Raw genomic sequence first — 13,171 nt, forward strand, 5'->3', positions numbered from 1 at the left:
ATGTTTCATTAAATTCATTCCTAAAAATTCATTTTGAACAAATAATTTTCTATTGCAAATGAAACAGTTTTCTTAATTTCATTTACAGGTTGTCCATTGGTACAACATAGAAATAAGTGATATTTGTAATTAACTTATAAAAATCAATCATTAATTGATCCTCAACCTTCCTGAACTCATTTATAGTTCCAACAGGTTTTTAGTGAATTCGTTAGGATTTTCTATATACAACGTAATATTATCTGAAAATAGTTATTTTACTTCTTTCCAATCTCGATGCCTTCTGTTCTGTTTACTTGACTAATTTTCCTAGATAGAACTTCCAGCATAATGTTTAAAGGAAGTAGCAAGAGTAAACATCCTTATCTCATTCCTGAGCTTAGAGGGAAAACATTCAGTCTTTCTTTATTAGGTATCATGTAACCCTATTATGTACTGTCATGTAGTCTTACAGTGTAAGCTATGTGTTTTTTGTAGATCCCCCTTATTAGCTGAAGTTCCCTTTTATTCCAAATTGTTGAGTGGGGTGTGTGTGGGTGGGTGTGGGTGTGTGTGTGTGTGTGTGTGTGTAAAATGAAGGGGTATTGGATTTTATCAAATGCTTTTTCTGCATCTATTGAGATTATAACATGGTTTTTCTCCTTTATTTTATTGGTATGAGGTATTATATAATTTGATTTTCATGTTAAACCAACCTTGTATTCCTGAGATAAATCCCTCATGGTCATGATGTATAATCCTTTTTCTATATTGCTTCACTCAGTTTCTAGTATTTTGTTTGCAAGTTTTGCATCTATACTTATAGGAGAAATTTCTCTGTAGCTTTAGTTTTTCATCTATATCTCTGTCCAATTTTGGTACTAGGGTAATACTGGTCTCATAGAACAAGTTAGGAAGTACTCCCTATTTTTCCGAAGTGTGTAAATAATTGACATTATTTTGATACAGGCATAACTATTATGTACCCATAATTTAAAATTTAAAAATTAAAAATTTTAAAAAGAACTGGCATTCTTTAAAAATGTTTGGTAGAATTCACCATCTGGGCCTGGACTTTTTGTTGCAGGTAGCTTTTTGAGTACTAGCTCAACTTCTTTACTTGCTGCAGGTCTATCCATATTTTCTATTTCTTCTGAGTCAGACTTAATTTTTTGATTTGTAGCTTCCTAGGAATGAGTCAACTTCATCTAAGTTATCTAACTTGTTGCCATACAGTTGCTCATGGTATTCCTTTATATTTTGGTTTATTTTTTAAGATTAGCAAGTAGAAATATCTCTTTCATTCCTGTTTTAGTAATTCAGGGGGTTTTGTTTTTGGTCAGTCTACCTACAGATTTGCTGAGCAACAATTTTGTTAATCTTTTCAAAGAACCAACTTTCAGTTTCTTCTTTTTTCTTTCCTATTCTCAATTTCATAATTTCTGCTCTGATCTTTGTTTCGTCCCTTCAGGTTTAATTTGCTTTTTCTTTTCCAGTGCTTCAAGAGAAAGGTTTGGGATAGGTTTTTTGTTTGGTTTGGTTTTTTGAGTCAGGTCTCACTCTGTCACCAAGACTGGAGTGCAGTGGTGCAATCATGGCTCACCACAGCCTCAAAATCCTGGGCTCAAGCAATCCTCCTACCTCTGCCTCCCAGGTACCTGGGACTACAAGTGCGTGCTACCATGCCTAGCTAATTTTTAAAATTTTTCAGAGAGACATGGTCTGTCTACATTGCACAGGCTGGTCTTGAACTGCTGGCTTCCAACAATCCTCCCACCTCGGCCTCCTAAACTTCTGGGATTACAGGCATGAGCCACTGCACCTGGTCTTTTATTATTATTATTATACTATTATTATTCATACTCTAGTAAGATGGCCTTTTTTTCAGTTATAAATTCCCCTCTAAGCACTGCTTTAGCTGCACTTCATAAGTTTTGGAATTTTGTGTCATTTTCATTCATCTCAAAGTATTTTCTAATTTCCTTGGTGATTTCTTCTTTGTTCCCCTGGTTATTCAGAAATGTGTACTTAATTTCCACGTTTATAAATTTCCCAGTTTCATTCACTTATTAATTTCTATTTTCAATTCACTGTGATTATAAAGTATATTTTCTACAGTTTCAATACTTTCACATTTTGATAGGAATTGCATTGAATCTGTAGATCAACTTGGGAGTTCTGGCTTGTTTTACGGCCTATGGACTGTTAATCCCTGCCCCAAGACAGGTGATAACTATATGTCAATGTAAGTTCATCAATTGCAACAAATACACCACTGTGGTACAAGATGTTGATAGTGGGCAAGGATGTGCATGTGTGAGGAAAGGGAGTACGTGGAAATAAACCTCCCTTTTTGAAAGACATATTCTAAAGGTGTTTTTCATACTTTTCTTCTTCCCTTACATTTTTTATTTCTGGAGAATAGTTCTCAACAATGTAAACCTTCATTTCAAAACTCTATTTCTAAAATTCCTGAAATGGCCAGAATAATTCAATGTCAAATTAGAAAGATCGTATCAGCAAAGAATAAGCTAGAATCCAATACCTAGGAATCCAAATGAGAGAAAGCAGAAGTTACAAGTGCAAATAAATATACCATATTCCACACTCCATATTTGAAGGACTTTTAAAAACCTGAACTCATTTTTTGACCAGAGGCAAAATTACCTACCCATATTCTCCTCTTCCCTTAAAACTCACATGTATTCCAGGTGCAGTGACTCATGCCTGTAATCCAAGACTTTGGGAGGCCAAGGCAGGTGGATCACTTGAGCTCAGGAGTTCGAGACCAGCCTGGGCAACGAACATGGTGAAACCCCATCTCTACAAAAAATACAAGAATTAGCTGGGCACAGTGGTGTGCGCCTGTAGTCCCAGCTACTTAGGAGGCTGAAGCGGGAGAATCAATTGAGCCCAGGAGTTTGAGACTGCAGTGAGCCATGATCATGCCACTTTACTCCAACCTGGGCAACAGAGTGAGACCCTGTCTCAAAAACAAAAAAACAAAGAAACAAACAAAAAAAGTGGTTCATGCCTGTAATCCCAACACTTAGGGAGGCTGAGGCGGGTGGATCACCTGAGGTCAGGAGTTCGAGATCAGCCTGGCCAAAATGGTGAAACCCCATCTCTACTAAAAATACAAAAAATTAGCCGGGTGTGGTGATGGGCACCTGTAATCCCAGCTACTCGGGAGGGTGAGGCAGGAGAATTGCTTTAACCCAGGAGGCGAAGTTGCAATAAGCCGAGATCGTACCACTGCACTCCAGCCTGGGCAACAGAGCGAGACTCCGCCTCAAAAAAAAAAAAAAATCTTATTTTTTTTAGATTTATCTAAAACATAATTCAAACAGGCGTTACTTTTTAGAGAAGTTTCAGGTTCAAAGCAAGACTGAGAGGAAGGGACAGAGTTCTCATATGCCCCCAACCCTCACACATGCACTACCTTGCCCACTGTCAACATCTTGTACCATAGGGGTACATTGGTTGCAACTGATGAACTGACATTGACATACAGTTATCACCTGAAGTTCATAGTCCGCCTTCGGGCTCACTCCTGGTGGTGTACATTCCATAGGTTTGGGCAAATGTACAATGACATATATTCACAACTGTAGTATTATACGGAGTATTTTCACTGCCTTAGAAATCCTCTCTGCTCTATTTATTCACCCTTCCCTTCCCCCAACTCCTGGCAATCACTGATCTTTTTACTGTCTCCACAGCTTTGCCTTTTCCAGAATGTCATATAGTTGGAACCATACAGGATGTAACCTTTTCAGATTGACTTCTTTCACTAATATAAATGTTTTTAATGGCTTGATAGCTCTTTTTAGCACTGAATAATATTCCATTTTCTGGATGTATCAGTTTATTTTATATTTTACCATTCACCTACTGAAGGACATCTTGGTTGCTTCTAATTTTTGGCAATTATGGATAAAGCTGCTATAAATATCCATGTGCAGATTTTGCATCGACGCAAGTTTTCAATTTGCCTGCATAAATACCAATGAGCACAATCCAATGGTAAGGGTACGTTTAGCTTTGTATAGCTTTTTAAAAACAACAAATATTCTCAAATTATATGTCCAGTATGGTGCAGTAACTTCCCAGAAGACTGCCTTGCATATAGAAACTATAAACACTGCATTCAAAACAAAACAAAACAAAAAAAATCCAAACAATTTTCTTAAGGCTCTAGAGTCTGGAGTCGGGTAGATTTCGGCGGAGAGCCAAAACATGGAAGGGGCCGGCAGGGGGTGAGTTTTGGGGCTTTGTGGCTTTGTCCTTAGGGTAAAGCACAGTCAGAGTGTGGCACAGAACAGCGGAAGCTCCCACTGAAAATCACCCTCTCTCCAACCTGAGGCAGGCAGAGCCCACTACAAAATAAGGGGAAAATCCTGGATATATAACAGCAGAGAAGGAGAACCCAAGTTTCTGTGTATAACTCTGCCCAAGTCTGTGACTAACCTCTGAACCACTTATGTTCACGGCAGACTGCAAAAAGCTCAGCCAAAAAAAAAAAAAAAAAGGCTGAACTGAGATCTGAGCCACCTACCAACGGGAGATAGTTGGCAGTTCTGAGGTTAACCATGTTCACTGCCTGCTCAAATTGAAAAGCAGCTCTTTGGAGGAACAGTCCAGAGTCTTCACGACATAACACGCACAATGTCCAAGAATGTTGGGATATAGTCCCAAAATACCGGATACACAAAGAACCAGGAAATGATGTTGGAGGCCTGGGGGAGGCAATCAAAAAAGACCAAAGCCAAGATGATCCAGATGTGTAAGTATCAAATAAGAACTCAAAAACAATTATAATTATGCTTCACGAAGCTTTTTAAAATGTGAGAAAGATTAGAAATTGAAAATTTTAAAAAGAACAAATGGAAACTTTAGAATGGAAAATTAAAATATCTGAAATAAAAACTCACTAGATGGGCTTTAATATCAGAATAGACATGGTAGAGTCAATAAATTTAAAGAGAATTTTTAAAAAATGACTAAGACCTGTAGAACAATATCAAAAGGTCTAACATATGTTTAACTAGAGTTCTAGAAAGAAAGGAGAGAGGATGGCACAGGGAAAAAAACATGTGGGTAAATGGCCAAAAAAAAAAAAAAACTCACAATTCAGTAAAATTCACACATTTAGAAATTCAAAAATCGAAGCAAAACGAAGCAAAACTTGAGGATAAATATAAAGAAAAGCACACCTAGGTACATCACAGTCAAAGTGCTGAAAGACCAAAAATAGGAAAAATCATGAAAGCAGACAGAAAGAAACTACACACCACAACCAGAGAGCAACAATTTGCTCTGAGAGCCTCAGAAATCATACTGGAAACCCTGAAGGCCAAGAAACACTGGGGCATCTTTACAGTGCTAAAATAAAATAAATACTCAAAAATACTGATGTTCAGAAAAGATCTTGTATTTGAAGACTGTTCTGGAATCAAAAGTAGCATAACAGAATTATACATCTAACCACTAATACCCAACATTGGTCTTGGAGTACTCTTTTCAAGAATACCCAAACAAATACAGATGATCCTATCACCTGTTTTCTCACTGTCCTTTATCTTTTTCATAAAGGCTTTTTCAATACTACTTGAATGTAAAAGAAATGTATCATTTTTAAAGGTAAACAAACACTTAAAACTTTCAGAAACTATCGCTTGAAAGGCTGTTTCCAACTTTTGTAACATTATGTTTCACTTAAAAAAAAATGTTACTCTAGCTCCCTGGCTCCCACCTGTAATCCCAGCACTTTGGGAGGCTGAGGCACATGGATCACCTGAGGCCAGGAGTTTGAGACCAGCCTGGCCAATGAGGTGAAACCCCATCTCTACTAAAATGTAAAAATTAGCTGGGTATGTTGGCAGGCGCCTGTAATCCCAGCTACTCAGGAGGCTGAGGCAGGAGAATCCTCTGAACCTGGGAGGCAGAGGTTGCGGTAAGCTAAGATCGCACCATTGCACTCCAGCCTGGGTGACAGAGTGAGACTCCGCATAAAAAAAAAAAAAGAAAAAAAAGTTACTCTAGTAAGCTAATTTGGAACCTGCTTGAAAGGAAAAAGAAAAGCATACCAGGAGGGAACGGCATAGGCTTGTTGGCTGCTCCACAGAATAAGCAAGGTAACTCACTTTCACAGTCTAAATATTAAGATACATGGCTATGAATGTAAAATGTCAGAGGTACAGGCACATCCTATACTGTAAACTGCCAAGCAAATATTTAGCCATCTTCCAGTCTAAATATTTGCTTGGCAGTTTACAGTATAGGATGTGCCTGTACCTCTGACATTTTACATTCATAGCCATGTATCTTAATCTTGGTCAAAAGGAGAACTGTCTGTTGTTTTTGTATGTTCCTAAGGGGTTACTTTTATGAGAAAATCAAATGTTTCCATTATACCTTTTATCCAAGCATCTGACAGCAGTTGTTCAGGAAGTCTTCCTTTTGTTTCTGCTTTGTCTTGGAACTCCTAAACGCTTAAGCCAGCAATTTCTACTTACCGGAGTTAGCTCAGAATATGGCAGGCAGTAGGGATTTTATTTTTTTTAAGTATAACTAGTCAATGCCTTGGCAGTTGAGCTATTTTCCTGGAGAATAAAAATTAATGCACTACTTCAAAAGAACAGATCATGCAGCTTTTATTTGCCACTTAATATCTTCTTGGGCATGGATGGGATTTTCCTTTCAAATATCTATCAGACACTTAGCTAGCTGGGACATATTGCAGACGATTCTGTGAAAGTCACATATAAAATACAAAATTCTGTTACATATACACCCATTTAACAATAGTTTGTACATTACAATGAGGCCAATGTCAAAGTAACTCCCTGGACTTAACAAGCAGCATGAATATATTGTGGCAGCAGCAGGTAGAAATGCCCCATGAAGGACAGAGAGTGTGCACACAGTGCAGTTGCTACCAGAGCGAAGACCAACAAGGGCACATCTTTTTTCTTTTCTTTGTCTTGTTAGTAAGTACACAGTAAAAGATGGAAGGGGGAAGCAATGGGGATGCGGTGGCAGTTTTGCTGTGCAGGTAGACTGTATTACAGGGAGATACATGGAATTATAAATTCAACACAAACATTCATTAAGGAAAAACAGCTGCTCTTTATCACCAAAAAGACAATTATATACTACTTTCATGATTCTGATTTCCAACTTGCCATACTTTGGGTATTCCTTTTCACATATCAGTACATTTGAGACGATATATCTTGTGCACTAATTCCAGGAATAAGGAATTCAGTAGTAGACCCTACCAATCAGTTGCTTATATGACAGGTAACACTGACTATTTCTAGGGACAACAGAATCAAAATCTGTTTGGGGGAGCTCTGGAAAACAAAGGCCGATGATATCAACTTGCGTGAGTCCTTCTGCCATTTGTTCATCAGTGAACATTCCACAATTACAAGCTCTGTTATTAACCCTTTTAAATAAATATATGTACACATGCACACCAAAGATAAAGGGCATTGTGAGACAATGATTTAGCATTACTAGCTGTGTGAATGATTAGGCTGGTCAAGATGAAGGCATTAAGTGTACAAATTAGAAATGTGCTTAGAAAGCTAATGTACAGGAATTCAATAGCACTAAGCACAAAGGTTCGAGTGCCTCAGCACCACTCTTAGCACCAAGGGAAATTCCCAATATTAAAAAACAAAAAGCTTAAAAAGCGTAACATTTGACAAGGCATTAACATTTGATATAGACTAAAAGCATAATTCTTGCCTTTATAATCCTACTTTCTGAAAACATCCCACCTGCACTGCATTCTTGCCAAGGAACAATATCCCAGGTACCATAAATGAAAGTCAGAGAGTACTTGGTGGAGGGGGAAATACTGATATGAAAAACACCAAGTCCTAAAAGATGCCATAAGCTTTCTAAAAAACATCCGAAGTTGATTTTTCCCCAAGCAATAGCCATTCTCAAATGAAAATCCGAGATACAGTCCTTAAAATTCATGATGCTACTAAAACTCACGTCAGTATCAGCAAAGAGGATGTTTTTGTAATAAACACTTAAATTTTTATTTGTAAACTCCCTTTTCAATCAGAAACAAATCCCCAGCATATTCAGCCAAGTCTAGGTGCTATCTACGACAGTGTTGTTTAAACTGTGAGTAGCAACCCCGTTGTGAGTCAGGAAATGAATTGAGAGAGTCTGAAGAGCATTAAATCAGGGGGCTAGGAGCAGACATTAAAGGGTATCACACAGTTATGTTATTATTTCATGAAATGTTTTAAAGATTTTGTACTTAGGCATGCACATATATACACACGCAAACACACATGTTCTGGATCGTGATGTAAAAAGTTATTTTTATTATGACTTGCAGTCAAAAAAGTTTGAAATACATCGGTCAATAGAGACCACCAAAAATAATAAACACGGAGTTTCCCCGAAAAATAATGAACATGGAGATTCCTGGTGTTAATGTCAATAAGGATGATTACTGAATGTAAATCAATCTTCTGCTCTGGAATCCAAGGTAAGCTACAGAGTTCTCAGTTTACTAAGGTTTTACTTGTTTTTCCTCTTACCCTACACTTTCAGGCAGGGGCATGGGCAAAAGAAGGAAGGAGGAAAACCCCCAGTGGCAATGATTTATTTGGAGTGGTATCATGTTATTTTGAGAAAAGGCATTTTTTAAAAGAGTAATTCCCAGGTGGCTAATTAAAAGGCTTTCCTTCCGGTAGCATAAAAGTGAACAGAAATTTGTCACTACAGTTTTGAGATTATAAATGGTCTAAACCAAGGCAGTCTGCGATTTTGTTTCTGGTTTTGCAAAATATGCAGCCACAGACACAGATAGAATGTGTGATCTTGTCCTAATCTACTTTATCTGCCTGTAAAAGGAAGACGATTGGAATTATCTAAAGGAGACTGAATCTGTCCTCTCCATCTGTAAAGATGCTAAACAATTATTTTCTCCAAATCAACCATCTAAACACATGACAAGACAATGTTTAGCTTCTAACTTTCAGAAACCCAATAAGGGTCAGTTTAGTTCTGGCACAAGAACTGTTGTGTGCCACCCTAAACGTACCTCATCTTGGAAGTTTCTTGGGTAAGCCAGGGTTAGCACTGATTTGGCAGATGGCCATAAAAGAAAGTATCCAGGGCCAGACATTAAACACCTGGGTTCTGACTTTGGCACAGGCCTCAGAAAGCCTCTAAGATGACACAGCTTCCTATTTCTTCAGGTGTAAGAGGGAGGTTAAAATAAGTTATTTATAGGGCCCCTTCCTAAAATAACTAATTTGAATGCAGTTCTAAGATTTTTATCCAGCTTGCTCTGCAACTTTGTCTATTAATTCCTTTAATAACAGCTTGAACTCTTTTAATAACTATTTCTGCCAGTTTCCTTTACAACCACCCCTCAAACATCCAAGGTTCCATTAAGCTCACTCAGCCCAGATACTTTAAAAACATAAAGTAAAATAAAGCTAATAAGGAACAAAATTTAAGGCTTTTTCTTTTTATTTCAGCCAAGGAATGATGCATGCTACAGATTAATCTTTACTCTTTCCCACTTGGTTTTTCAAAGAACGCCACCACTTCAACCCCCAATGAACATGGCACTTGTTTGTTTCTTCCCCTTCTAATTTATTCCAGATTTTCAAGTGTTTTCTTCAGTAACGCTGCTTTCTCCTGCAGTTCAGGTCTGCTGTCTGGCTCCATAGTAGCTAAAGACTCAATTAGGAGCACTCTGCATTCAGATGTCAAACATTCCCACTGTTTAGATTCTGCATGAAAAAACAAACAAACAAACAAACAAAAAACAAAGCAAAAAGAAAAAACCCCAAAGAATCCTTATAGAACAAGCAAGAAAAAAATTTAAAAATATCCTATCCCCCAAATAAATGCAAAGCGACCTCTTGATAACAGATCAGTATATAATGATAAGTTCAATACGTGTGTCAAAATCTAATTCTTGACAATAGCGTAGAGGTACATCAGGGAGTTTCCTCTCCTTCCCCCAGTATCAGTGGGAGAAAGAGAAATAATTACACTGAAACATAGTAGGAAGAAGGAATTATCAGGGCAAGGCACACTGTAGCAAAAGTCATTTCAACAACACCATCGCAAGGCCATTTCATAAGATATGATCAGTTAAAAAAAAAAAAAAAGAAAAACTAAGAAATGTCATAATTGCAAGGTCAGATTAAGTAGATGACACTCCCTTTTCTTCAAGGAAAGCATCTGAGAACTACATGCACATTGAAATTTTTAGAAAATAAGAAAGTATATCAAATCTTAAATCTTGTTTACAAGGTTCTGCCACTTCCTAGCGATGTGGCTTCAAGCAAGTTTAGCTTGCCTTCAGCCTTATTTTCCTCATCTGGACTATATTAGTACATATCTGGCAAACTGAGAATTCGGTAATATGACTAAGTGCCTAGCTCTTTTATCTCAACAAGGAAAAAAGGGATTGGGAGATGTTTAGTGTTACTCAGTCTAAAAGTTCTGTTTGATGGAGCCCTAAGAGAGCTGTTTTAATTGCTAAGCAAAGATAGAGAAGTAGAAAGAGCAAACACACAAGGTTGCAGGAAAAACGTTGCCATCTTCTACATTCTTAATCCATGAAAACAATTTGAGAGAGAGAGAAAAAAAGAAGAGGGTCCTTCTTCTGAAGTCAGTTAACAGATACACCACTGGAGAAAATGCTAACAGTTCCCCCCACCCCGCCCACTGATAGACCATTAGAAGAAAAAGAGGTTAGGGGAGAAGAAATAGGATTAAGAAAATTGCTACTATCAGATTTGATGACTCAGGTAGATAACTGTTATAAATGTTTTTCCAACTCCACTTTTCAGTGTGTCGTTCTGCTTATTTACATGTACACACGCCACTGTCAACCACTTCCTGTAATTTACCAAGATTAAATCAGGATTCACGACGAAAACAAAAACTTTATTACTTTAAGATAACTATAGTTTAATAATATATTAAAAATATATAAAAGTGTATCAAATTTAAATATTTAGTAAAATTTAATAGTTTTGGCTTTGTCCATTCTTCTTGCATGTGCATACACACTGATTTGTATTTCAGAGTATATGCTTAGAGTATCAGCAAAAACGAAACAAAAAATTTCTAAAACATATGCCACATGGCTTTGTGGTCCTCCAGTCAGAACTAACAACAACTTACCTTCAAGTTTTTTAAGCAGCAATTCTATCACAGATAAAGCTTCTGTTCTCACAGATGAGTAGGTCTTATTTTCTAAAAAGAAATACCATACAGTTCACATGGCCTACCTGAAAAACACAACCTCCAAGATTAAATTTGTGTTGCTGAAAGAAAGATGTCGAGAAATTACAACTCTAGGGAAGGGTACATCTGATTTTTTTTTTAAAGGAAGCTTCCCTTTGCTAAATATTAAATACTTGAAATGTGTGCTAATGTCCAGTCTTTACTTTGGAAAAACAAAAACCTGTCAGCCAAGTATACCAATCACCACAACAAATGGCAATATTTAAACGATCCATTTTAGAAGTGGGAGATGAAAAAACTCACCACAACAAATGGCAATATTTAAACGATCCATTTTAGAAGTGGGAGATGAAAAAACTATCTCAAACACAAAATCATCTTTGTATCACGCCTAAGAACGATCCTTAGGTCTACATGACCCTCCTCATTTTACCAAAGAACATTATACGACCCAGTGTTTAAGCCGATCAGAGACACCTGGAACCCAGCAAAGATAGGTCTGTTGGCTGCCTGTTGTTTATCCATAAAAGCATGCTACTGCCAACAACTGCAAATGAAACATGCTTCCTTGGCATCCACTCTTTGACATGGCATCTGGTTCACGGTGAAATTGTCTACCAAAAAAATCAACACACAACCAAGCCCAAAGCAGGGTAGACATGAGATGGGCCTTATCTTCTTGTCATGCTACGAAGTACAAAAGTGCTACAAAAAGTGATGGTGACCTGTCAAAAGGACACAGGAGTCAGCCTGAAAGGGCTTCCACTGGCCAAATCTGGGACAATTTGAATAACAAATTAGATTTAAAAAATTAAATTATAAACCATTTGAAGGGGGAAAGAATCCATGAATCAATGCCAGTAACATAAATAAAAACACGGGCAGAAGAGAAGAATCTTGCTTACAACAGAATTCCAACTATCAAATAGTGAATGTAGACAAAGTGCTAGAGTTGCAAAATCATCTTAGTAAAAATTGGTTCAGGGAAGAATCATCAATGCATGCTAAATATAGAGAATAAATTTTAAAGAAGAGAAACAGATCACTTGAATGATCTTAAGATCTGTTCCCACAGGTTACTTATTAGACACAAAAAGAGAACATAGTAACCTATCCAGTAGAGAAAAACTGATAGTACCTTGACCAGGTAATCAAAATTAACATCACAAATGATGACAGATGGACACTGTGTGCCTCTTAATGTAAGGACACATCACTTATGTATGTATCCCAACTGGGAATTCACAACCTGGATATAATCATGAGAAAACATCAAACACCAAATGAGAAACATTCTGTTTTTTCAAAAAGGGAAGTCGGGGGGACTTTATTCTTCAAAATTGTCAATGTCCTAAGACAAAGAAAGGCTGACAAAGTATTCCAGATTGAAGATTAAAAATATATGACAACAAAATTCAATAAATAATCCTGAATTGGAGGCCAAGGCGGGCAGATCACTTGAGGTCGGGAGTTCGAGATCAGCCTAGTCAACATGGTGAAATCCCGTCTCTACTAAAAATACAAAAATTAGCCAGGCGTGATGGCACGCACCTGTTAATTCCAGTTACTTGGGAAACTGAGGCAGGAGAATCGCTCAAACCCGGGAGGCGGAGTTGCAGTGAGCCAAGATCGCGCCACTGCACTCCAGCCTGGGTGACAGAGCAAGACCCTGTCTCAAAAATAATAATAACCATCATCATCATCATCATCATCATCCTGGACTGGATTCCCTAATGGAGGGCAGGGGAAAAAAAAATCCTATAAAGAACATTACTGGCTGGGTGTGGTGGCTCATGCCTATAACTCCAGTACTTTGGGAGGCCAAGGCAGGTGGATTGCTTGAGCTCAGGAGTTTTGAGACCAGCCTGGCCAACTTGGTGAAGCCCTGTCTCTACAAAAATACAAAAATTAGCTGGGCGTGATAGTGCACACTTGTAATCCC

General features: G+C 37.6%; 1 protein-coding gene across 4 annotated transcripts in view; it reads right to left on the reverse strand.

The window, feature by feature from the left end:
* Positions 1 to 9,474: 9,474 nt before the first annotated feature.
* The window catches only part of ECPAS (Ecm29 proteasome adaptor and scaffold), a 122,101-nt gene continuing 118,404 nt past the window's right edge, over positions 9,475 to 13,171 (reverse strand). For 3 of the 4 annotated variants that reach the window (XM_024252121.3, XM_063714360.1, XM_009244745.4), the window contains 2 exons: positions 11,167 to 11,238; positions 9,475 to 9,758 (listed from right to left, as the gene is read on the reverse strand). In XM_024252121.3, the coding sequence (XP_024107889.2) occupies positions 9,619 to 9,758; positions 11,167 to 11,238 (212 nt within the window). In that variant the 3' untranslated portion in view covers positions 9,475 to 9,618. Of the gene's footprint in view, positions 9,759 to 11,166; positions 11,274 to 13,171 lie in introns of those variants that run through there. The other variant, XM_063714361.1, reaches the window with a different exon arrangement.

This window comes from Pongo abelii, chromosome 13, assembly GCF_028885655.2.
Source record: "Pongo abelii isolate AG06213 chromosome 13, NHGRI_mPonAbe1-v2.0_pri, whole genome shotgun sequence".
In the NCBI taxonomy this organism is placed as follows: domain Eukaryota; kingdom Metazoa; phylum Chordata; class Mammalia; order Primates; family Hominidae; genus Pongo; species Pongo abelii.